The 25,935-nt window shown below is 34.2% G+C and overlaps 2 protein-coding genes across 2 annotated transcripts; both read left to right on the forward strand.

The window, feature by feature from the left end:
* Positions 1–2,690: 2,690 nt before the first annotated feature.
* On the forward strand, positions 2,691–6,610 carry LOC143598486 (zinc finger protein CONSTANS-LIKE 13-like). The gene is made up of 4 exons (XM_077076691.1): positions 2,691–3,403; positions 4,351–4,551; positions 5,020–5,303; positions 6,296–6,610. The coding sequence occupies exons 1-4, from the start codon at positions 2,825–2,827 to the stop codon at positions 6,384–6,386; spliced, it is 1,155 nt and encodes a 384-aa protein (XP_076932806.1). The 5' UTR covers positions 2,691–2,824; the 3' UTR covers positions 6,387–6,610.
* Positions 6,611–17,826: 11,216 nt separating this feature from the next.
* On the forward strand, positions 17,827–20,105 carry LOC143598484 (bidirectional sugar transporter SWEET9-like). The gene is made up of 6 exons (XM_077076689.1): positions 17,827–18,111; positions 18,201–18,237; positions 18,344–18,557; positions 18,664–18,828; positions 18,911–19,030; positions 19,567–20,105. Exons 1-6 carry the CDS (start codon positions 18,063–18,065, stop codon positions 19,903–19,905), a joined length of 924 nt encoding a protein of 307 aa, XP_076932804.1. The 5' UTR covers positions 17,827–18,062; the 3' UTR covers positions 19,906–20,105.
* The last annotated feature ends 5,830 nt before the right edge of the window (positions 20,106–25,935 follow it).

Below are 25,935 nucleotides of genomic sequence, written 5' to 3' on the forward strand. Positions count from 1 at the left end.
AATTATATTTACTAAATAATTATATTTACTAAATCGAGTAACTCACAGATATTATTTATACATCTTTTTTTAAACAACCAACAAACATAGTATTGTCTAGGTACTTTGTACGGGGTGATTCAATGGCAAAAGGTCACCGTCAGATGGTCCAACACAACAATACGAGGCCCTTAAGCGTTTCCAAGTTATCTCCAGTTCCGTGAAAAACTCACCCATCCGAATAACTACTGATGGTGAAACTCGAACGTCTTAGAATTGAATCGAAGATCACAAAAATCTCAGTATTAATAATGCAGGAAATATATAATTAATGTATTTAATAATAAAGTGTGGGACTTGCTTAACTTTAGTCTAAAATAGTCGAGAAAAGAGTCCAAGAAACTTCTGGTTGCCTTTTCAATTTTTAATTTCATTTCCCATATTTTTTATTTAAATCTACCAGTTTATGTGACATGTCATTTTCTTAAAAAAAAAAAAGAAAAGAAAAGAAAAAAAGTCCTTTATGTACAGTGTAGATTTTTTAGTTTAATGAAATCTGCTTTTTGGAAAAATATACTATGTAGATTAATATTTTTTATTCTAAAAAGTATCTAGCTACCATCATCGTATTATTATTAAAAAAAAAGATTATAACCTATGACCATGTATTATCAAAAGTGTATAAAAATTAAAAAACAATTTTTATTCAGTATAACATATCTTTTAGCAGATGAAAAAACCATCTCTAAAGATACAGAGGTATGCGGTTCAAGACTAGTCATCGACACCCTTCTATTTTCCTTGTATCCTATTTATTATCTTCCTCTAAAAGGTTGTTCCACGTCGCCGAAGTAAATCCAGGCTTTCAAACTCCCTATACATAATAATTTCGAGTCTTATTTTAAATTCAAATTCGGATGCTCCCTCTAATGAAATAATTCGAGTCATATTGATATGAGTGCGAGCTATACTGTTCAACTCGGTTTAGAATCGGGCCGAGCTCAAGATGTCCCGGCTGTGATTTAGGGCGATTATTTTCTTTGCTTGGTTTAAAAATTTTTTAAGAATTTTTAAAAACAACCCTGATAATGATTATAAATTATAAACCTTTATTAATTTCATGCGATGAACAACTTTTAAATTTTAAAAAATATAGTAGTAAAAAAATAAAATAAGACCAAACACATGAACTCATGTAGTCTTGTGTTCAAGATACCTCCACGTCACTCCTATCCACACCTTTCTAATAATATTATTCAGTCAAACTTACACACTTTCTTACAAATAACCAGTACTTTTATCGTAAAAAGAGAATTAAATAGTCATAAAAAATAATAAAAACAGTAGTTTTACTGCAGGCAGTCAGTCTACATAATATCATACAAGTAACTAGTACCTTTATAGTAAAAAAAATAATTAAATAGCCATATTAGTTATACAAAAATAAAAACAGTAGTTTTACTGCAAGCAGTCAGTCTAAATAATAATATCATAATGTAACATGTGAAGCCAACGAGATGGTGATTGGAGTAATATATGAGAGAGACTAAATGAGTAGGTGATGTTCATTAGTTAGACGACATCAGATAATGATGAGAGACTAGACGCGTAGGTGACGTTTATTATTTGGATAACTGAATTGAACAAGTTTTACCTCACCGCTTTGTCGCGTATTCGAGTGAGTGTTCATGAGCATAAGCCAACGTTTCATTTAAAGGATTCGTCGACCGTTATAATAATAATAATAATAATTTTACTAGTATCCCCCACTTGTTGTCTAATGGTAGGAGGCATGGGTTCTCTAGTGGGGACCCATGTTAGAATCCCACTTGTCTCACATTTAGAGGATATTGGCAATGAAGATTTGAGCTAGACCTTTTGCAAAGATTGTCAGTTCGAACCTTGAGCCCACCCGAGTGTCCGTCCCACCGTGTGTTACGCCAGGTAATTATGCTCTTGTGGTGGCACAACGGCTTTCAAGTGGCAGTCGGCGGTATGGTGGGGGAACACCCAAACCAAACTCTGAATCCAACGTAGATCCGATTAAGACAACATAATATGATTAGAGTGTGACATCGGGCCTCTTTAAATTTAAAAAGTATAGTAGTTTAAATAAAAGAAAGTCGGTGTTCTAAATGATAAAATTAAAATAAAAAAATTGTTTTACTAGTAGTCAGTCCGAGTCTACATAATAATAATATCATCACCATGTCAACACTTATCTCCTTCATCTTCATTTCTTGAACCCCAAGCATATTCCTTCCATCCCCAATTTATTCAAACCTATTCACCATAAACCCTAATTCCATCCACACCCACTTCTTAATTTCCCCCAAATTCATCAATTTCATTTCAATTTCAACCCATAAACCCTTATTTCTTCCACACCCACTTCTTAATTTTCCCCAATTTCACCAAATTTCACTAAATTATTCCAAACCCAGTTCATAATTTCACCAATTTCACCAAATTCATCCATACCCAGTTCTTAATTTCATCAAATTTCATCAATTTCACTTCATTTTCAACCCATAAACCCTAATTTCTTCCATACCCACTTCTTAATTTCATAACATTTCTCCAATTTCACATCAATTTCATCAAACCAACTTCAATTTCCGTCCAAAAACCCCAATTTTACATTCAATTTCATCAATTTCATCAAGCCCACTTCAATTTCCACCCAAAAACCCCAATTTCACATGCAATTTCATCAAACCCACTTCAATTTCCATCCAAAAACCCCAATTTCACATTCAATTTCATCAATTTCATCAAACCCACTTCAATTTCCATTCAAAACCCCCAAATTAACCTTCAATTTCATCAATTTTAACCCAAAACCATGCCTAATTCGCCACCGGAAACCACCACAAACCACCGCCTATGCGACTTCTGCAACCAATCAACAGCACTGTTATACTGCAGAGCTGACACAGCCAAGCTCTGTATATCCTGTGACCGCCAAGTCCACACCACAAACCCATTATTCACCAAACACACTCGATCTTTACTCTGCGACCGCTGCGATAACTCGCCAGCCTCGATCTTTTGCTCCACCCACGCCGTCGTTCACTGCCCGAATTGCGATTGGGAAACCCATAATAATAATATTAATAATGATAATGATATTGACGTGGATAATAATGTTGTTAAGTCGGGTTCTCCGGTGCATGATCGGAGGCCGTTGGAGGGGTTTACGGGGTGTCCGTCGGTGACGGACTTGTTGGCGGTTTTCGGGTTTGAGGATTTGAGTAAAAAGGGGCTTTTTTTTGGAGGGGAGGATGGGTCGGGTGGGACGGGTGGCGGGTTTGAGGATTGTTTTGTGTGGGAGACTCCGGGGTTTGTGAGCCTTGATGATTTGATAGTGAGTAGTGGGTTTGATCATAATTATCAAGCTATGGGTGTTCCGCCTTTTCCTAAGGTATAACTTGTTGTTTGAGTTGTTGGTTAATGTTTACTAGGGCGGGTGAACGGGTCGGGTTTGGGTTAGAACGGGTTAGGGTGGGAACAGGTCGATTTGATAAGGGTTATTTTGGTTTGGGTCAGGTTTTGGGCTAAAACGGGTTGGTTTAAAAGAACGTTTTTTTAAATTACTTTACATTTCAGTTATGTTGGTTATGCACATTCTGGTGGTGGTTACGTGTATCGGGCCACGTAAAAGGGTTATCTTTTCGGGTTGGGTTAGGGTGGGAACGGGTTGATATAAAAAGGGTTGTTTTGGTTCGGTTCAGGTTAGGGTGGGAACGGGCTGATTTTAAAAGGGTTATTTTCGTTCGGGTCGGGTTATGGTGAGAACGGGTTGATTTAAAAAGCATTAATTTTTGTTTGGGTCGGGTTAGGGTGGGAACGGGTTGATATATAAAGGGTTAATTTTTGTTCGGGTCGGGTTATGGTGGGAACAGGCTAATTTAAAAAGGGTTGTTTTGGTTCAGTTCAGGTTAGGGTGGGAACGAGTTGATTTAAAAAGGGAAATTTATTCGGGTCGGAACGGGTCTTTGGTTAAAACGGGTTGGTTTAAAAAATCGTTTTTTTAAACTACGGTACATTTCAGCTTTAGTTATGGTTTTCGGCATCGGTTATGTGCACTCAAGTGTCGAATAAACAACCACCATATCAACCCGAATGATTTTAGAAAAAACGACAGTTATCGACCCAATTTTAGGATAGCGGGTCAAAATTGCCAGGCATATCATTTACATGATCTGGATTGCTGTACTCGTAAAAAAATATAAATAAAATACTGGGTAAGTGTGGTTCGTTATTATGTTTATGTGTCTTTATTTTTTTGTATTATTAAAGGTTATATTTTTGTGGTTCTTTTCGTTATTTTTTTGTTAACTTTGTTTAGGCTGTTTTTGTTGAATTCAGAACCGAAATGCTGCTTTTGGAGCGTATAAAGACGAACTTCTTAACCAGCTTCGAGAATTAGCAAAATCTGATCCGAGTGGCCAAGAAATGATAAAACCAATAAGCGAGTTTGAGTTTCCGTCTGAACAAAGCTTCCAACTCCAAGTTATGAGTTCGGGCTTGGAACATAAGTTTGATGAGAATCTAATCTCTTCACTCGAGGTATAATAATATCATCTTTGGGTCTCCGACTGTTCTTTGTTCATAATATTTATAAAATTAAAAAAAAATGATGAAAAAAAAGGATAACCGAATCTACATATGTACATGTTTAACCTGTCTGTCGTGTGACTCGTGTCCATTCGGTCCATAGTGACTAGGGCGTAAGGCGTAAACTAACCAAGCTGAGCCGGCTAGTTTATTTTAACGAGCTGGAATATTGAGGTCAAGCCTGCTCGTGCATTCTTTAAAATTTTATATTTCTATATATTAATTTTTGCATATAAAATGGAAGAAAATAATATTTCAGAAACCGAAAGCTTGATTTTATTGAAAAAAGTATGATAGTTTAGCCCTTGACCTTGACTCCCCAAATCAAGCCTTTGACCTTGACTCTTTTCAATACTTATCGATTTCTCAAGCAAGCCACGAGCTTTTTAAACAGCCCTGACGGTGTTTCTGTATTTACAGACGAATACATTCCAATGGTGCCCGGATGGTTCGGATGCTGTGGATCACGAGTTTTATTCTGATCCATTAGTAGGACGTAATGCCGATGGAAGCTGCATAGTTCCCGATCAAAAAACTACCAATCTTAATGATTCAAGCAACATAAACGCTAATTACGAAGATCAGTCGCATCATGATGCTGTTGAAAGCATACAAGTCTTTCATGGTGTCGGTTTACGAGATATTAACAGCCAGGAGAGAGAGATAGCACTCACTAGATATAAAGAGAAGAAGAAATCCCGAAGGTAGTTGTTTTCTTTTATGTCTTAACTCTAAATGGGTCGGAAATGGTTCAAATTGTATTCGATCTTTAGCGGGCTGGGCTAACCTAGACTCATGTCTCAACTCTTAACGGGTCAAGCGATGAGGTTTTAATAAAAATGGTTAAAACGTGTCAAACGGGTCGGAAATTGTCCACAAATTGTATTCGGTATTTTGGTTTCTTGATCGTTTGATCTGAAATCAAAGTATCACTTAGTAGGCTGTAAACGAGCAGAGCTATATTAGGCTTGGGATCGGGCTTGAAGTTAAACGAACCAGCTTGGGTCGGCTCGCTTATTTTACCGAGCTGAAATGTTGAGCTCGAGTTATGTGAATAACTCGAGCCGACTTGTTTATTTGAAATATGTGAAAATTAAGTTTTACATTTCTTAAACATATTAATATATATATATACACGCATACACACACACACACACACACACACACACATATATATATGCACATTATGTAAATTGAGATTAAATACAAATATACATGTGTATAGTAGATTTTTTTTATGAAACCGGGATGAAAAATAAACATTTTTGGTTTTTTTACCTTGTTAAAAAATTTCCTTTTTTTTTCGTTATATATATTTTTTTAATAATTTTTTAAAAGGTTTTTTTGCGACTTAAAATGGTTTTCAAAGTTCTCAATTTCAAAAAGTTCTCTTAGAATCCTCACCCTATATATATATATCTATATATAAATATAAAAAACAATATAATAATATTTTTAACATAAACACTGTGCAGACTTTGTATACAGAATTCATTATTTATAATTTATAATTTGTAAACTTGTCGATTTCGAGAAAGCTTTTTTCAAGCCAAAACACGAGTGGTGAGCTTTTTGAACGACTCTAATGTTCACATTTGTTTAGGCGGTTTCAGAACTCCATTGCAAATTATATGTAGGTGTATAAACCCGAGCTTGACTTGAGGTTATTTTTCGATTGTTCTTGGTGCGATAACAGGTATGATAAGCATATTAGATACGAGTCACGAAAGGTACGGGCTGAAAGCAGGACAAGAATCAGGGGACGTTTTGCCAAAATGGACCGGTGAACAACGTTTGAGGTTATATGCTAGTCAGATAATATGGGGTATGGTGTTATTCCGCCTCGTAGTGTAGTAATGTAATCGTTGTTCTGTATGTTTTCGAGTGCGCGTGTTGTAAGTGTAGCTTGTAAAGCAAATAAAGATGGTTTTGTAGGACTTTTAGCACATTTTTGTTCTTTAATATGTATATATATCATAAAGTTGGTTGAGGTGTAACACTTTATTAATATATATTTTTATTATTTGTTAAATGTTAGGTTACTAACAACTCTCCTAATGGTGGTATATGCCAATGTTTAGCAAAGGATTAGTGATCAATGCAGGTAAACTTTTCGTTATACTTATACCGCAACAGGCGGCCTTATGATTACCAAAACAATATTTTTATAAGCGGTTGCATGGTTGGTTTGGGTTGGTTTTTGGCTTAAACTAAAGTTTTTATTTTTCGGTTTTTTAGTTTTACGTATTGTTCGGTTTGGCTATGGGCGGTTTTTTGGTTTTACAATGACGTGGGCTTGAAACTTTTGACCCAATTACGCATAAAAGTTAATTAAGTACGCACAAAAGACTACAATACATGTAAAAAAGATTATATGACTAAAAATTACGCAACTTATAAAATTATCAGGCAACCTATGTTATCAATTACGCAACCTGTATTTAATCATTTGTACGCTTTGTACGTTAAGTGTCCTTTGTATGTCCTTTGTACAATACGTAGAAAATTTGTTTGTTCTTTATAATTTGAATAATTGTTTATTATGAGTTTGCTTATAAATTATCAACATTGTAACATAACAGATACAATAAATAAATATTAATTAAAAAATTTTGAGAAAACATGTGTATATATTATATTTATACAAACATATATATCACTTACCACAGTACTCATAATGAAAGATAATTAATATATACTTGTTCTGGATTGTTATTTGGTCAAAAAGCATCACATCAAAAGTAATAGTAATATTAGACCATGTGTAGTCATGAAGTTTCATATTCAGAGGTTATGCGACACGTGGCGTCCAGTCAGAGTTATGGTTTTGTACAAAAACAGGCTGTAGTCATAACTCTCCACATCCAGGGGTTATGCGCCACGTGGCGCCCAGTCACTTTTACAGTTTTTGTTTTTTTTTTTAATTTTTAATAAGAATAATCAAATAACAATAATATTTTATTAGATAAATATTACAAGAAAATAAAAAAAACTATTCGTCGTTGTTGTCGTCGTCGTCGTCTTCGCCCTCTTCGTCGTCTTCGCTCTCTTCGTCGTCGTCCTCGTCCTCGTCGTCGTTTTCATCGTCTTCGCCATCGTCGTCGTTGTCTTCATCATCGTCTTCATTGTTACCCTCGTTTTGATCATCGTTTTCACCAGGCAGAGGCCGATACATCCAAAGATGTTGGACCAAATCCTCCTTTAGTGCGTTATGTATCTCTCTTGACCGCACGGAATCCGAGTTTTCGAGTCGTTGCTCCATACTTGCCGGAGTCCGTGGTGGATCCGGGTCCGGTATGAAAGTTGGACATATTGCTCTTCCCTCGTCCTCGATGATCACGTTATGCATTATGATACACGCATACATAGCACATCTCATTCTTTCTAAAGACCACAGACGACAAGGATTTTTAACATAATGTCATCGTTGTTGAAGAACACCAAAACACCTCTCGATATCCTTTCTCGCAGACTCTTGCACTTTCTTAAAATACTGTCTTTTTTCATCCATCGGGTCTCTGAATGTTTTAACAATTATCGCGAACTCTGGATATATTCCATCACCCAGATAGTACCCATGATCGTAGAAGTTATCGTTAGCCCAAAACGAAGCGACGGGAACGGTCCCAGATATGTAACTCTCCATCACAGGAGACTGCTCTAAGACGGTTATGTCATTGTTGGAACCGGGAACACCAAAGAATGCCGACCAAATCCAAAGGTCGTATGAAGCGATCGCTTGAAGGCTGACCGTTGGTCCCTTTTGGTCACCTCGTGTGAATTGATCTCGCCATGCAGTTGGACAATTAGCCCATTCCCAATGCATGCAATCTACACTTCCTATCATGCCGGGGAAACCATGCACCCTTGTATGTGTCTCGTAAAGACGTTGTAGATCGTTAACGTTGGGCTCTCTCAGATAATGTGGTCCATATAGTTTAAATATTCCTATATTTTACAAAATTTTTATAAAATAAATGATCACAGTAAACAAGTGATAAACTATTTAAAAAAAAAACAAAACGTACCGTAACAAAAATACTCCAAGGTGTCCCGGGTTGTTTTTTCGGCCATCTTTAAATAATCGTCGTTGATGTCGGTCGTGTTTCCGTAGGCGAGCACGCGCACGGCTGTAACCTTCTGAATAGCCGTGAATCCTAGCGTCCCTCAAGCGTCAGGCTTTTGCTTAAAGTAATCAAACTCACGCTCCAAATTATTGGTGATGCGCATAAATAAATTTTTAGACATCCGAAAACGGCGCCTAAAGGTCTTCGGGTTCTTGTATCTCGGCGTGTCGCAAAAGTAATCCGCCATCAACCGGTTGTTGGCTTCGGCACGATCTCGTTCGATATATGCTCTTGTTGAAACGGGGGGTGGAGAGCTAATCGCACCCGTAACGGAACTCATATACTGTGTCGCGAGCATAATCGCACTCGTAACCGTCTGTTCCTCTTCCACGCCCTCGACTTGTTGGTCGGGTCCGAAAAACTGTTTATATATAGATGGAGGATCCATATATAGTGAATTTGGTGTAAAGGAATTTTTATAGAGTTAAAAGAGAATTTTTATAAATTTGATAAGGTTTGATTGGGGATGAAATGGTTTAATATATAGGAAATAAATTTTTTTTTAATTATCCAACGGTAAAAAAAAGGGTCAAATTTTGATTAATGTGCCATTCTCAGCGTTTTGTATACAACGCACACAAAATGGAAATCAACATAACGCGGGGGGGTGGGGGTGGTGTACCCCCCGCGTTTTGCTTCATAACGCTACGGGCAAAGCCACCACTACGGGTGGTCTTAGAATTGAATGCCCATTGATAAATATAGCCATTGCCATTCTCATAATATCAAAAGTAAATAGCTTTAACCAGTTTTTTTTAGTAACTATAGATTATTAATTATTAAAAAATCTTGTCTTCTTGTTCTCTTCTTAAAATTGATTGAATAAGTAAATTTAAATAAAATTTTACTTTTGAGAGACCTATATATAAATCATGTCATTTCATAATATGCTAACTTCTTATATATGTTGTGAGCTTCCCACCATAATTCATCTCTGTCAGTCTCTTCATCTTGGCTTTTATTATATTATATCATTTTTCTATATTTTTTGTTTCTAATTTTTGGTTTGATTAATTTATTTACAGGCACATTGATCTCATTCTGCGTGTTCTTAGCGCCAATGTACGTTTCCTTCCGTGTGTTCTTAAATTGATCTTGTGTTTGGTTTCACAGTCGTTTTTTTACTTGATATTTGGTCGGTCGGTTTCATTGTTTTCAAAGCATAGCAAATGGTCTGGTTTACGGTTTATACCGAAAACTAGCCGTATGAACCGGGACTTGACTGTAAAAATCTATTATATTAAATTATGAATATTATTAAAAATAATTAAAATTAAAAAATTTAAATTATGCATATATATTACCAAAAGTAACAATCTTTTCATGGTTCAACAAGGTATTGCGTAAATGCATCTATCACAGATGACACGGTAACGTTTGGACGTTGTTAGTTTGAATATCCTACATAGTAAATGTCATATGTTCATGTTAAGAAAATCCTTGTAAATTGTTTTATGTGCATCGGTTTTATTTTATGTGACTAATGTTGATATCGTTTATGTTCCTATTGAAATCGCTTATGTGCCTAGGGTTTGTTAAATGTTACGCAGAAATCGCTTATTTTGGACATCTTCTATAAAAGGTCAGCGTGCCCAAACCGTGAAACCAAATCGTTACTAAGGGTTTGGTTTGGTTTGGTTTGGTTTAAGAGTTCTATGGTTTGATATTGTTTTACCGAAAATAAAAAATCGTTACCAATGATTTGATTCACGGTTTGACCTTAAAACCACGACACCGGACCCTGAACACCCCTTATACAATCATAGTTCTTAATATATTGTTGGTTCTGAAATGAATTCTTCAAGGCCAACTTTCTATAGGACCTAAAAAAACAAATCTAAAGAAAGATTTCAATCAGTCCTTACTCGATTGCGTTATCCAGCTGCATGTTGCTTGTTTACTATGGTGTCTCAAAACCAAACATGGTATGATGATCATCACCATAAATCCAGTCAGTTGCGCCCTTGAAACCTTTCCTCTTCAATGGCATTGAAGAGGAAGACAACAAGGTATGCGGTTTCAATGGCGCAACCTATTGAATTTATTGTGATGATCATCATGCCATTGTTGGTCTTGAGGTTGTCATAGTAAAGAAGTAGCATGCAACTGAATAAGGCAACCGAGTAAGGGATTGATTGAAATCTTGTAAAAAACATGTAATTATACTAACATATAGTCATATATATCACTTATCATGATATGATAATCAAGATAATTTTAACGAGTTATTTTTACATTAATCGTTATAATTAATATTTGAATTGAATACATAAATAAGTTTAACTAAGTTTATTTTAGAAACCATAATAAAGTATTATATCTTGGTCTTTTCTACTTTATTATGGCTTCTAAAATAAACTAGTTAAACCTATTTGTGTATTCAATTCAAATATTAATTATACTGATTAATCTAAAAATAACTCGTTAAAATAATTTTCGTCATCATGTCGTGATAAGTGATATATATGTTAGTATAATTACACATGTTTCTCGCAATTTTTTTATTATTATTTTTTTGTATCTGTTGATAGTCCATAAACAAGTATTTCAACCCTCGCTTAGCAGCAACAGGTACGTGAAGAGAAGTCGGTATGTATTGGTTAGATTCGTTATAATAAAATTTTGGGTCAGAAGTTTCATGACCAAAGTTGAGGGGTCAAAAAGTAAAAATATAAATTGAAAAGACAAATTTTCATTGCCAAAATTGATAGGTCAAAAAAGTACATATGTGAAATTTTCATGACAAAAATTTAATGAATTAAAATTTGTAACTAAGTTTAAAGGGTCAAATTGTATATATACCAAACTTTTGCAACCAAAGTCTAAGAAACATAACCTAATATATTGCCATTTAATTGGGGCCAAATTGAATATTGCCATTTAGTAGAGGTTAAAATAGTATAATATATACCAAAGGGCCAAATAGTACACATTGCAAACTTTTGTGGCTAATTTCTAGCAAACAAAACTTTGCAAGTTACCTTTTAATTATACCAGTTTTATACCAACCGCGTTGCGGTCATACATTAACGTGCATTTAGTTGGTATGTGTTGTAAAACAAATAACTTATATGCTGAAAGCAAAAAAAAAAGAAATGAATCTAATTAGTTTCGTTTATGATTAGATTCTTTCCATTTATTTCAGTACTGGAACTAAAAAACGAATAATTTATTTATTGATAGCAAAATATATTAAATATATCGATGGCATTGCGGCGTCAGTCACCGATATTTATCTATACTAGTTTTGTAGCAACCACGTTGCGGTAGCAAGTCGATACGAATTCCTTTGTAGCCACCACGTCGTGGTAGCAAGCCGATAGGCGTCGCCACAACTAGTCAACGTAAATTTAATCGGTTTCATTTACAATCTTAAATAGGAAATCACATAAGACATATTATTTAAATTGTTTAACCCAAGATCAGTTAATTAACCAACCCAAAATCAAATTATTCCCAATGAAAAGAAACTGAGAAACGATGATTTGAGTAAAATCAAACATAACCAAACACATTGAATATAAAAGGCTTAACGTGTCAACAAAACTCAAATTTTAATCAAAAAATAATAAAAGTTTAATATTTACTCACAAAAACCGCACACCTGAAACCCGAAACCGAAGCATCTTGTTGAACTTGATTTCGCCTCCTTGATTTGTGGGCACGCAATGGCGGCTGCTTTGCGCATCTGTGGGCCAGCCGTCAAAAGACAAAAACAACCTCGTACTGTCTCGAACTAAATTATTTTTATTCTTTAATGCAATTGTGTGGGCCAGCCCAGTAACAATGTAAGCCCATAAAGTTCTTTTTAATCTTTAGCATGTGACTTGATTTCTTTGAAGCCCACATTACATTCAAACTCCACTATTATTTTGAACTTTTAACTGTCTATTATTTTATTATTTGAGGAGCTATTTGATTCATTCAAATCTGAATGAGTCTCTATTCCATTCAACAACAAAAATAAGTCTGAATGATTCAGACATAATTTTAATCATTCAGATGTTTTTTTGTTTGAAACCAAACAGTCTAAAGTCTAAATGATTCAAATATTTACATCTGAATGGTTTCATTCAGATGTAAACAAACAGCCCCTCAGTTGGTTGCATTTCATATATTCTTTCTCATAGCATTAATACACTAAGTTGCATGAGCATCAACTAGGGATGAGCGTTTTCGGTATCGGCATCGATTTGGTACCGAATTAGTACTAAGTTTTGAGTTTTCAGTATCGTTACGGTACCGGTATTTTCCGAATTTTGCACGAATTACCGGTACCATATAATTCAAATCAACCATTAACATAGTAAAAAAATAATTAATTTATTGTTATTAAAATGTTACTCCCTCCGTCCCTCTACAAGTGTCATAATTTGAAAAACACAAAATTTAAGAAAGTTTGAATGATTGCATTTTTTTTGTTAACAAATGACTATAATGCCCTTGACATATATAAAATGACAAAATTTAAGAAAGTTTGAATGGTTATATTATTGTAAGGGTAAACTTGGAAATTAGTTAATAAATTTTGAAAGTAGACATTTGTAATTGGACAAATTAAAAAGGAAATGTTGACACTTTCAAAGGGACGGAGGGAGTAATTAATTACATCATCCATAACATTTCCGCTCATACCTATAAAAAATTAAAAACAATTCAGTGTAATTGTATTCCTAACAACTATTTAAACCAAAATGCAATATTGATAATAATTAGTCACATCCAGACACCCACTCATCATGTAGTACTGCATATGCTCATTGCAAACCACAAAGTACATTCCATTGTGGTTTTTGGTGTGTTTTTTCATTGTTCTCTAGTTCATGAATTGCATATGTGTAATACCACTTTGCTCACTACGGACCGTAGGTACTTTCCATTGTAGTACTCGAAGTGTTTTTCAGAAAGTTCTATAGTTCTCATTTTAAAAGTGAATTCTCTTATGATCCTCCCCTATATGTAAATATACATATAAATAACAATAGTTCATAGTTTGGTTAACAAAAAATAAAAACTTTTGGCTTAACTTAAATGTAATGTTTGTAATCCCTCAATTTAAAGTTTTTAACATGTTTGTGTTCAAATGATAACTTTCTTAAAAAGATAGCTATTCAAGTTCATGTAATACATTGTGTTGAAAGTTTTACCTTTTACATAAGAAAAAAATTAAATGAAGAAAAAGGGCCCAATTCTACCCTCTTCTTCCTCCTCGTCGACTTGTCTCCGATGACCTTTCGACAACCTGTCTCGTTCGCAATAAGATGAGACCTAAAACTATGTTGACCCCCACCTCTTGTTTCTCCTCTTTTTTGTTTGCAAAGAGTAGATTAATCGATATTTCTAAAACGGCGATGACCACTTCAACTGGGGTTGTGTAACACTTTAAAAACTAAAAATATGGTTGTTGGCTCATAGAAGGTGTAAAGGTACTACGAAACTTATAATTTTATTTTTGTGGCGTTCTGATTAGGTTCCAAAGCTCACCAGAACATCAAGAGGAAGCACATACGAACGAGAACTTCGAGGGATGTGTATCGAGATGGTTCTAGCTTGAGAGAGCAGTCACCGACGAGAGAGTTGCCGTTGTCAAGAGGTGCAATGGTGGGAACAAAGCGGTATCTATGTTAATGTTGCTATGTTGGGATTGCGGTTTTCTCTTTTAGTAAATTACATATATAGTCCATATAGTTTGTAAAAAGGTAAAAGTGTCAATTTGCACAAACTTAAAGGTTTTATTTTTATGAAAAAATAGTGTTAAAACTCAAAACATATTACCACATACGGTCCCACAAAGTAGGTAGTAGATACATTATAGGAGTAAATTTTAGATGATATATATTCTCCTTTAAATAAAACATTTATCAAATATTCAACCTTTTAATATTAGACCTTATAGGTGTTATTGTAATACAAGGACAATTTATGTAACTTAACTCTAATTGTGTGTACACATAATAAAATAACCAACAAACTGAACTCGAGTTAAAAAAAATTAACCGATGAACTGAATTCGAGTTTTAGACATGGAACCCGTTACAAACCGAAGTGGAGCTCAATAACTCATAAGTTAAAACAAGCTCTAGCTTAGACGAATATGTACCATGTACACAAAGGCAAAGCAAATACGCAATACGTACTCGATAACTCATATATATTTATTTTTTTTATCTTTTTTTACAATGGGTTGATGGTCAATTGGCAATGAAAAAAAATCTTTACACACTTTTGGTTAGACGGGTTTGAGAAATTGGGTTCAAGTCCCATAAACGACAAAAGTAAAAAAAAAATCTTCGTTCAAAAATAACATAAAAGTTTATTACTATTTACTATGTAGTATGTACAACTCATTTCCAAATTTAACATATTCTAAATATTGATACCACAATTATCAAATGATGAAAGTAGCATGAGAAGAAGGTAGAAGAAACCCTAAAAAAAGCAAAAATGAAACCTTTGATGGCGTTAGCATTAGGGGTGTGTTTACAAGTGGACTTCCTTTAATTTTATCATGATGTAATCCCAACCGATCCATCAATTTAATCTCAAGCGTTCGATTGGTTTCCTCAACTGTCTTCGTGGATCGACCATCGAACCTAGTCTACTGAGCCACCGCTGGTTAGGGGCGTGCATTAAGTTGAAACACCAATCCGAAACTGGAAGAGCTGAACTAAAACAAAAGTCGACTATTTGATTTTATGTTTTTTGTAAAAACCAAACTTTTGGTTCAGTGTTGGTTTTGCATATAATAGAATCTAAAAACTTGAATGTATGAACCGAGAACCGAACCGGTACACACATTAGCGGTTCTGAGGCACCGGTTCAGTTCCGGTTCCTCGGTTCTGACGGTTCTGAACTGTTTTTTGCTCACCCCTATATGTAACCCAATATTTTGCCCAAGTGTACAATAACTATTAGTTTTTAACTATTTATTATTATTATTATTGGTATTAGTTCTTAACTAATAAAATGATTTAGGCCAATTTCAATAAAATGATTTTGACGGTTAGGTTTTATATTTCCGTAAAAACCAAACTTACAGTTTGGTTTTGATTGTGTATGTAATAAAAATCTAAAAAGTTGAACGTCTAAACGAAACCGAATTTGTGGCTTTTCATTCTTTTAGTATTAAGAAGTTTATAAAATAATAAATACGTAACTCAATATTTTGTCCAAATGTAAAATAACTATTAGTTTTTAACTATTTTATTATTATTATTATTATTGGTACTAGTTCTTACATAATAAATAAATTTAGGCCCAATTTCATTATTTTGTGCCAGCTTTTTTGGTCCAAGATTTTTAAACCATCGAACCTAAGCCAATCAAAATAATAAAAACTGAACGATTTTTGAAAATTTAAAAACCAGAGCCTCGGATTTTTGTTTGCTTTTATTTCAAAACCGTCCCAACCAAATTGTGCGCACCCCGACCGCTGGTATATGGCTCTAGAATAAGTACACGTAGAAGCTTTGTTGTAGAAGCATGATTGAGTGCCGTTAAGTTGTTGTAAATTTACGTATTGAGAACAAGTTTCCTAAAATTAGGCAAAGAAAAAAAAAAGTTATTTTCTTTTTTCGAATTCCCATATTATAAATTATAAATCACTATATATGTAATGAATATAAATATATAGCGTTGCCGTCTAAAACCATGTGAATGTGAGTCACTGTATTTAATTTATGTTGTTGCACAACATTAATTTAACTTGTCGTCATAATTTATAGAAAAAAAAAGTAGAAAATATAATTTTTTTATTAAAAAAAATAAGGTCATTCAAGAGTTTAAATATTAAAAAGTGTGAAGATTTTTCAATTCAAGAAAAAAAATCATTTTGTGTAGTTTTTATATTTATTTGTCTTCTAAATCTCAAAGGAAACTATAATGTTATGATTTCAAAATTTTAATGGGAAAATTACAAAGTTGAACTATAAAAGCAAGTATAATTTTCACGCGACAGAAACGTACAAAATATTTCATGTCTTTATTATGCTGGGTTCGTCTGTTGATGATCTGTAATCACCGTCATGAGAAAATTCTGTTTTCACGTGATTTCTATAGGTATTCTGTTGAGTAGCCTGTCGTCATACACGCTGTCTGAGCAGAACATAAATAAATCGTTTTTGAGGAGCTTTAGTAAAGGTGAAATGATTTTGATCATGTTTTTGATAAGAATAATGAATCTTTTATTAAAAAAAATCATTTGGTGTAATTTTTATATTTAATTGTCTTCTAAATTTGAAAGGAAGCTATAATGTTATTGATTTCAAATTTTTAATGGGCAAATTAAAAAGTAAAACTATAAAAGCAAGTATAATTTTCACATGGCCAGAAAGGTACAAAATATTTCACGTCTTTATTATGTCGATTCGCCGGTTGATGACCTGTAATCAACGTCACGAGAAAATTCCGTTTTCACGTGATTTCTGTAGGTATTCTATTGAGTAGTCTGTTGTCTTTGTTATGTCGTTTCGCCTGATTGATGACCTGTAATCACCGTCAGGAGAAAAGTTTGTTTTCACGTGATTTCTATAGGTATTCTGTTGAGTAGCCTGTCGTCATACACATCGTCTGAGCAAAACATAAATGAACCGTTTTATGCGGAACTTTAGTAAAAGTGAAATGATTTTGATCATGTTTTCGATAAGAATAATGATCTTTACCAAAACAAGCTTGCCGTGACATATATAATGTGTTGTAACCCTATCTTTTATTCTCACTTATAACTCGGGTTAACTTTACTTATTTCTTATTAAGGAACTGAAAAAACATTTCACCGTTACGTTACAACTTTTATGAGATTTAATAAACTTTAGTGGAAGACATACTTATGATGCATTTTAGGCAAAATATACCTTGCAATCAATAAGTCAATTGCTTAGTTTTTTCTTCAATAAAACCAAAATAATGTTTAAAACAAAGCCATATAGCCAAAACAAGACATTATGTATCTAACTTACACTTGACAAAATTAGAATAATATATAAGAAGAATAAAGTTACAATATATCCTTAGATATAAAATCTATAACTTTGTATCAAATCATTTTGGTATTAACATCTATATATTTGGGGAAACCTATAATTAAATAAACCTATAATCAAATAAAAATATTAAATTAAAAAAGTACTCATTTCAATTATTTTGTTTTTCTCCACAAGTAATATTGTTAGAAATCATTAAAAAGATATGTAAAAGAATATACACATGTAAAAACACACCTTATTTTCATTAACTTGCTTTTGAGACTCCTATATATATACCTTGGTTTGCACAAGTCTTTCTCAAGCTCTTTCTTTCAATCCTTGTGAATTGTGAGCTTCATCACCACCAACATCAATGGCTCATTTCTCAACTCATCTCTTGGCTTCTATTTTTGGCATTCTTGGTAGTCTCTTCATCTATGTTATCATCTCTTCATCTTCCTAATAAATTCTCATATATTTTTCTAAACTTTTTTGTTTGATTTTTTTACAGGAAACATCATCTCGTTCTGTGTGTTCTTAGCTCCTTTGTACGTCTCCTTTAGTGTGTTTTGATTTATAACTGTCACAACTTTGTCATAACTTTCACAGTTCTTAATATATTATTGATTCTGAAATAAAATTAAATTTTTGCAGGCCAACTTTCTACAAGATCTACAAGAAAAAATCCACCGAAGGATTTCACTCCGTCCCATACTCGGTTGCCTTGTTTAGTTGCATGTTGCTTCTTTACTATGGCCATCTCAAGACCGAAAATGGCATGATGATCATCACCATAAATTCAGTCGGTTGCGCCATTGAAACCGCTTACCTCATTTTCTTCCTCATCTATGCCACCAGAGAGGCCATGGTATGTCTATTAATATACATCACACATGATTCATAATTTCATATAAACATATTAAAAAACATTTACATATATGAAATATGTAATTTAACATTTGTGACTTTTGTAGAAATCTACACTCAAGCTAGTTGTGTTGTTCAACATATTCTCATTAGCGTTGATAGTCGTTACAACTTGGTTTGCGGTTGAAAAACCACATACACGAGAATCCGTTGTTGGTTGGATCTGTGCCGTCTTTTCAGTTTGCGTGTTCGCTGCGCCGCTCAGCGTTATGGTAATTAATTATTAATCTCTTCATTTATTAACTTAACTATGATTAATAATTCAATTATCAAAATTTAACCTTTTTTTTGCAGAGATTGGTTATAAGAACCAAAAGTGTTGAATACATGCCATTCTCACTATCCTTCTTCCTCACCCTTTGTGCTATAATGTGGTTTTTCTATGGCTTTTTGATCAAAGATTACTTTGTAGCAGTAAGTTTATATTTTATACATTCATTTATTAATGTAACAACTACTTTTTTTGTTGATGTCATCCTTGAAAGAATTTAAAACCAATATGGTATAGCAAAAATATTTTAAAAAAGCAACATAAATATATTTTTTTATCTTTATAATTATAATAAAAATAAAAAAAGTAAAAGAAAGTTTATATTTTATACACTCATTTATTTATTTAACAACTTTATTTTTGTTGATAAAGAATTTAAAACCCACTTGGTATAGCAGAAATATTAAAAAAAAAATAACATAAATATATTTTTTTTATCTTTATAATTATAATAAAAATATAATTAAGTTTTCCTAAGAAAATCTAAAGATTATAATATGTATGAGTATTTTTTTTCCTATAACAATATATTAATATGTGTATATTATAAATTTAACTGATTTTGTCTTATTAGTGTTCTTTTTTCTTTTTCACTTTTTTGGTAAATTTTATATTACTCAAAAAGTCAAAAGTCAAAAGGGTTTTGGTTTAATAAAACTTGTCTATTTTCTTTTTGTAGACACCAAATGTGCTAGGGTTCTTGTTTGGAGTGACACAAATGGTCTTGTATGTTATTTACAAAAATAAAAATAAGCAAGTGAGACCAATTGTACCAATTGTTGAACCAAAAGACGAGCCGGTAGTCACGCCCGTGGTGAGCTTAAGGGCGATACTCGAAATGCTGGAAAAACCCGTGGTGGAGACTGTGGAGTTAGAGGTAGTGTTGGAAATGCCAGAGGAAACGGAGGTGGATGAAGATGAAGATGAAGCTGATGGAGAGATCAAAGAAGTCGTGGCAACTAAAGTACTATGTTTGGATGTCAATGGTGAAAAGACGATTATACCCGTCGTCGGTTGAAGTATAAGACCCGAGAAGAGTACCGAATCTGCCCTCCCGAACATCTGGTAGATGCTAGCGATAGCTGAATAAGTTTTGAAATGGTGGAATATGCTTTTATTCAATATCTTTTTTTATTTCGTTTAGTGGGGAGAATGAGTTATGTGTTATATATAATAAACCTTTAAATAAAAATTATGATGGAATTAATATTTTGAGTTTTGCCTTACTTTTTTAACATACATAAATAATGCTTGCTATTATAGACATAATACATGTTGTAATGCATATATTATCAGTGTCGAATTAAAGAACTTTCGCCGGCACAAAAACGAGTTTTGTTCATAGGTTCACAATACACATAAGAAAACACACATATAAGCACAGAGTATACCTATGTTCCTTATGACATGTATGTTTTATGATAGAAGTTACGGGTTTGGTACTTGATTTTCTTAATTTGAAATACGCTTAGTCCTCATCAGTTACACGTGTGAAGTCGAGATTTAGAAAATTACAAAGAAGAAAAAACATCCAATGTGTTTTTAAATTGTTTGATAAGAACATGTTAAAATGGGTCCAAAGTGGACATATGATGCTATTTATGATTCATTTGGTGAGATACATAGCATAAATATGGTGCTAGACAAACGTTAATATCAAGTTATATAAAAGCAAAAGGTGTTAGAAATTGATTTCGTTTGGTCTTCCAAAATTGTAATAGTCTTATAATATTTAAATATATGTTATGAATTTAGTCTATATACACATTTAAAACTTTAGTTATATTATATGACATCTGAAGCAAATGTATAGGTACTATTCCTACATGAAATCTGAACCTTTTGTGGTCCTGTAATGTGTGTTTGTGAAAACCGGTAACTTTTTTTTTCTTTGTAAAACCGCTCTCTAATCTTTCCAAACTTAAAGGAAAATTGGTTTTTATTGGTCCTGACTATCGTCTTTTGGTCACTGTCGGTCCCAACTAATGAATTGCCTGCTGACGGTTACAACTTTTAACGTATTTGTTCCTAACGGTCCGCGACTAACATAATTCTAACGTCGTTAGTTTTAGGTTGCTGAAAAACATTTTTGGCCGGAAAACACACGTTTTTTCCGAAAACTCAACAATTTTGTCCCAAACATCATGGTAACTTTGTATCGTACATTTAGGAACCTTTTTTCTAGTAAAAGCCCCAATTATTGAGGTCACTGGAACCCTAGAACCATCGTCGGAATCAGTTGATAGTGCTTAAGTGATGGTAGTTGGTTGGCGGTGAGTCAATTGGTGGTGGTGGCGGTGCTCAGGTGGTGTTTTCCAGTAAAAAAATTGACTTTTCCGGCCAAAAACTTTTTTCCGGCGACCTGAAACTAACAGTGTTAGGATTCCGTCAGCCACGGACCGGTAGGAACAAATACATTAAAAGTAGGGACCATCAGTGACCAATTCGTTAATTGGGACCGGCAATGACCAAAAGGCAATAGTTGGGACAATAAAAACCAATTTTTCAAACTTAAATAACATTGTTTAGCGTTGACATCCGAATACGGCCTATCACAATTTGCTTGAAAGACCATTTGAACAACATAGAACGCGTACAACTTCACCCCTTGAAGCTAATTCCCATAATGGAAAAAGATGTCTTTTTTTCTTCGTTTTTTCAAACCGGTTTCCCAAACAGGATTTCATGTCTATGGTCGGTATAAACCGGTATTTTTATCAAGTGATGGCAAGACCGTTAGCGCTGAACGAGAAGCTAAATCTCAAGTTGGGCCTGCTATTAATGTGAGGAATCAATGAAGCCCAGTATTATCTACATGGGCCTAATGGAGAGCATGGTTTTTTTAACTTTTTTCTTGGTTTTTATATGTATGGGCCACCTTAAGTTAGTGTGTCTAAGCAAAACTAGTTATATGCTGCTAAAGAAGTTGCTGGGCTTTACGAACCGACCGAAGACCGGTTGAACCAGCTGCCCGAACCAGAACCGATAGGCGGTCTATACTTCCAAAGTTATCGGTTTTTAGTCCGGTCACGTCCAAAATCAGGAAACAAGTCATTAATTTAAATCTTAACCCATTAAACTTGTACTATGCAACCAAATAACTAAGGTATATTGGTTTTTATTAATCCCAACTATTGTCTTTTGGTCACTTCCGGTCCCAACTAGCGAATTGGTTGCTGATGGTCCCAACTTTTAAAGTATTGGTTTCTAACGGTCCGCGACTAACAGAATCCTAACACCGTTAGTTGCAGGTTAAACGTTTTTGGCCGGAAAACTCCCATTTTTTTCCCGAAAACTCAACATTTTCGTCCCAAACATCTTGTAACTTTGTATCGGATCTTTAAGAACTTTATTCTATATAAACCCCAATTATTGAGGTTGTCGGAACCCTAGAACCATCGTCGGAATCGGTTTATGGTGCTCAAGTGGCGGTGGTTGGTTGGCGGTGTTCAAGTGGTATTTTTCGGCAAAAAATGTGACTTTTCCAGGCTAAAAACGTTTTTCCGGGGAACTGCAAACTAACGCCGTTAGAATTCTGTTAATCGTGATCCGTTAGGAACAAATACGTTAAAAGTTGGGACTGTCAGCAACCAAATCGTTAGTTGGGACCGGCAGTGACCAAAAGACGATAGTTTGGATTAATAAAAACCAATATACCAATAACTAATCCTAATGTGTGGTTTGTTTACGGCTTTACAAGAAGTGACGCCCGAACCTTAGGGCAAGTCCGCAGATTTCGAAGGCCATATGTGACTAATAAAAAGGAACTTATAAATAGAAACTTATATAAACAAAATTCATTAGTAAAACTCAACCTATAATTAGTTAATTACTTAGATCATCTTAGTAAATAAAAGTATTATTTACATGTAACTTAGTTAAATTTATCAAATTTTGATGTAAGCTTAAACTTTGTAAGCTAATGTACACAACATAAAAGTACATATGAGCTAAAGATTAGTGAACAGTTGCAACTATAACACATACAAATAAATATATTGATAACGGTACTTTAATTAGTGTCATTTTTTTTGGGGGGGGGGGGGGGGGGGGGGGTTGTCCTAAATTTTCTGACGAAAACGGTTAAATTTACACTGTGTATTAATTTTTTTTGAACGAAAATACGTAAACTCACAGTGTTTCTCAAGTAAGATACATTGTCCACCATGCGTGATATATGAACAAGATGAATGAAGAGTTGAAGCCGATTGACGGGTTGTGAATGGACCGGCGAGAGTAATCAAGTTGCAAGTGTGTTAAATGAAGGGTTAAAATAGTTGTAATTATGTATTGCATGTTACACGAATGGATGCCTCTCTATACATTTAAAAACACCAAATCGATAATTTACTTCTTTTTGCCGCTATCAACTTCGATTTCTCTCTCTCAAACGCATAGTGCTTTCGTCGTTATTGATTATTGTAAAAAAAATTTAAGGTATATTGGTTTTTATTAATCTCAAGTTCCCAACTATCCTCTTTTAGTCGCTGAAGGTCCCAACTAACGAATTGGCTGCTGACAGTCCCATCTTTTAACGTCCTTGTTCCCAATGGTCTGCGACTAACATAATCCTAACGACATTACTTACAGGTCGCCGGAAAAAACGCATTTGGCCAGAAAAGTCACATTTTTTGCCGGAAAACTCAACCTGAACACCACTTGAGCACCACCAACCGAATCCGGCGATGGTTCTAGGGTTTCGGCGACCTCAATAAGCGGGGTTTTACTAAAAAAAAAGGTTCCTAAACGTCCGATCTAAGGTTACAAAGATGTTTGGAACGAAAATGTTGACTTTTTCCCAAAAAATGTGAGTTTTCCGGCCAAAACATTTTTCCGTCAAAAAATACTTTAAAAGACGGGACCGTCAATAACCAAGTAGTTAGCTGGAATCAGTAATGTCCAAAAGATGAAAGTTTGGGTTAATAAAAACAAGACAGAATTACAGAAATTGTCCTTTATGTTTACCTCAAATTTCACTCGTGGTCCTTTATCTTCTAAATTGATGTTTATTGTCCTTTACGTTTCAAAATCTTACATTGTTTGTCCTTAAGCCTAACCCAGTTAAAAATCTTCGTTAAGTTGTGTCACGTGCTGCTCACGTGGGGGTATAACCGTAATTTTTTTTGTTATAATTTATTGAACGATCAGGGTTGGATTGGGTTTAAAATGGGGGGAAATGTGAAGGGGGTCTGAAATTACGGTTATACCCCCACGTGAGCAGCACGTGACACAACTTAACGAAGAATTTTAACGGGGTTAGGCCTAAAGGACAAACGCTGTATGATTCTGAAACGTAAAGGACAATAAACATCAATTTAGAAGATAAATGACCACGAGTAAAATTTGGGGTAAACATAAAGGACAGCTTCTGTAATTCTGTCTAAAAACAAATACATCAAATTTTAATAATGAATTATTTAGTAATAATATTATTGATAGACATCGTAAAATCCTAAAGTTGAGCAATGATCAAAAAGAAAAAGATTCTGAGAGTTAATAAAGTTAAAAAAGAATAGTAAGTCATTCAGAGAATTGACTTTAAATGAGCATCTACTTGATGGTAAGTATCTAAACCAGAGATTTGCAGAATGGCCTCAATGAATTGATGGAAGAATGAATATTTGAATAATAAAAAAAGCATGTACGATGTACATCATCATAATTGTGATGTATGCATGTATAAAAAAAAGTGGATATCATCATTTAATACATATATATAAAGCTTCTTGTTTGTGGTTGATATCGATAACCTTAGCCATTTAGATTGTTTTTTTATGGTGGGGGCATCGAAGCCACTTTGCAGTGTCATGTCGTGAGCATCGAGGGCATTGAAGCCCCAACCTATAATGTTCCGCTGTGATTTAAAGCTCCTATATATACACACACACGTATGTATGTGTATGTGTATGTGTATGTGTGTGAGAGATGGAGAGAGAGAGAGGGCCCAACAAAACTGCCCAAGCGCGTCCAGCGTTCCAACCCCCCCCCCCCCCCCCAAGCGCCTCACCAAAGGCGCCTCTCTACGGTGTCTAGGAGCATCGAAGCCCCAATGATGCCCTGGATAGCGCCCATAGCAACAAGTTTTATTATTATACACCTCAACCTCTTGTCAAAAAATCATGGGATTATCCCGCTAATCAACGAGATCATATGAAACATAACTTGTGTTCAGCATATGGCTTTCAAGATGTCAAACATAACTAGTAAAAAATAAATATTTAAAATCAAGACCTCTCCTACGTAAAAATCAGATGCTTACATGTAACAAACACAAATGACGAAGATAAGCAAACCAAACTAACAGCTGACGTTTCGTTATTGTTCAATCAAAATTACGGTTTTCACTTGTACTTCGAACCAAACCACGTCGAACTTTATTTGCATGTACATTATTGAATTACGGCTCAAATTCATTATTTTTTTACTTTTTCTTTTAACTAAATGGTTAATAACAAATTTAGACCAAAAGGTTTAGTCCCAAATTCATTATCTATAACTAATTTTTACAACTAAAAAGTTCAAGTTCCAAATGTTAAAACCAACCCATAACCGAACTGAACTCATACGTAAAACCGAAAACATAACAAATTTTGGTCAAATTTTAAGTTATTTGACACATCCACTTACTCAGCTCAATTCTTATAACTAGAGGTGCACATAATACTCAGTTCCGGCCCCAATCCGGAACCGCTACCTACCAATACCCGACGTGCAGGTATGACCTGGTTTTGGGTTTCTCCCAGGACCTGTACCCGACCCGGACCCACCTGAACCGGTTCCATCTTTACCTGGTCGAACCCGAAAAAAACCAAACAAATACCCAGATTCGATTCCTATCCGTCCCGGTTTTGACTTTTGTTGGCCATACCCGGAACTGGTTCCTGAAAATACCCGGCTTGTGAACCTCAACTTATATAACATTCCAAATTTTTAAAAAAAATGTATGAACCAAACACAGTAAATCAAGATCATGAACATGAGAATAGATTATTGAAGTTATTTGAAGATGCAATGGACTAATGATACAATGTTTAATAACACAAACATT

This window comes from Bidens hawaiensis, unplaced genomic scaffold (assembly GCF_021521415.1).
Source record: "Bidens hawaiensis isolate Kalapana, Puna unplaced genomic scaffold, B.hawaiensis_p1.1 tig00050427_1, whole genome shotgun sequence".
Classification (NCBI taxonomy): domain Eukaryota; kingdom Viridiplantae; phylum Streptophyta; class Magnoliopsida; order Asterales; family Asteraceae; genus Bidens; species Bidens hawaiensis.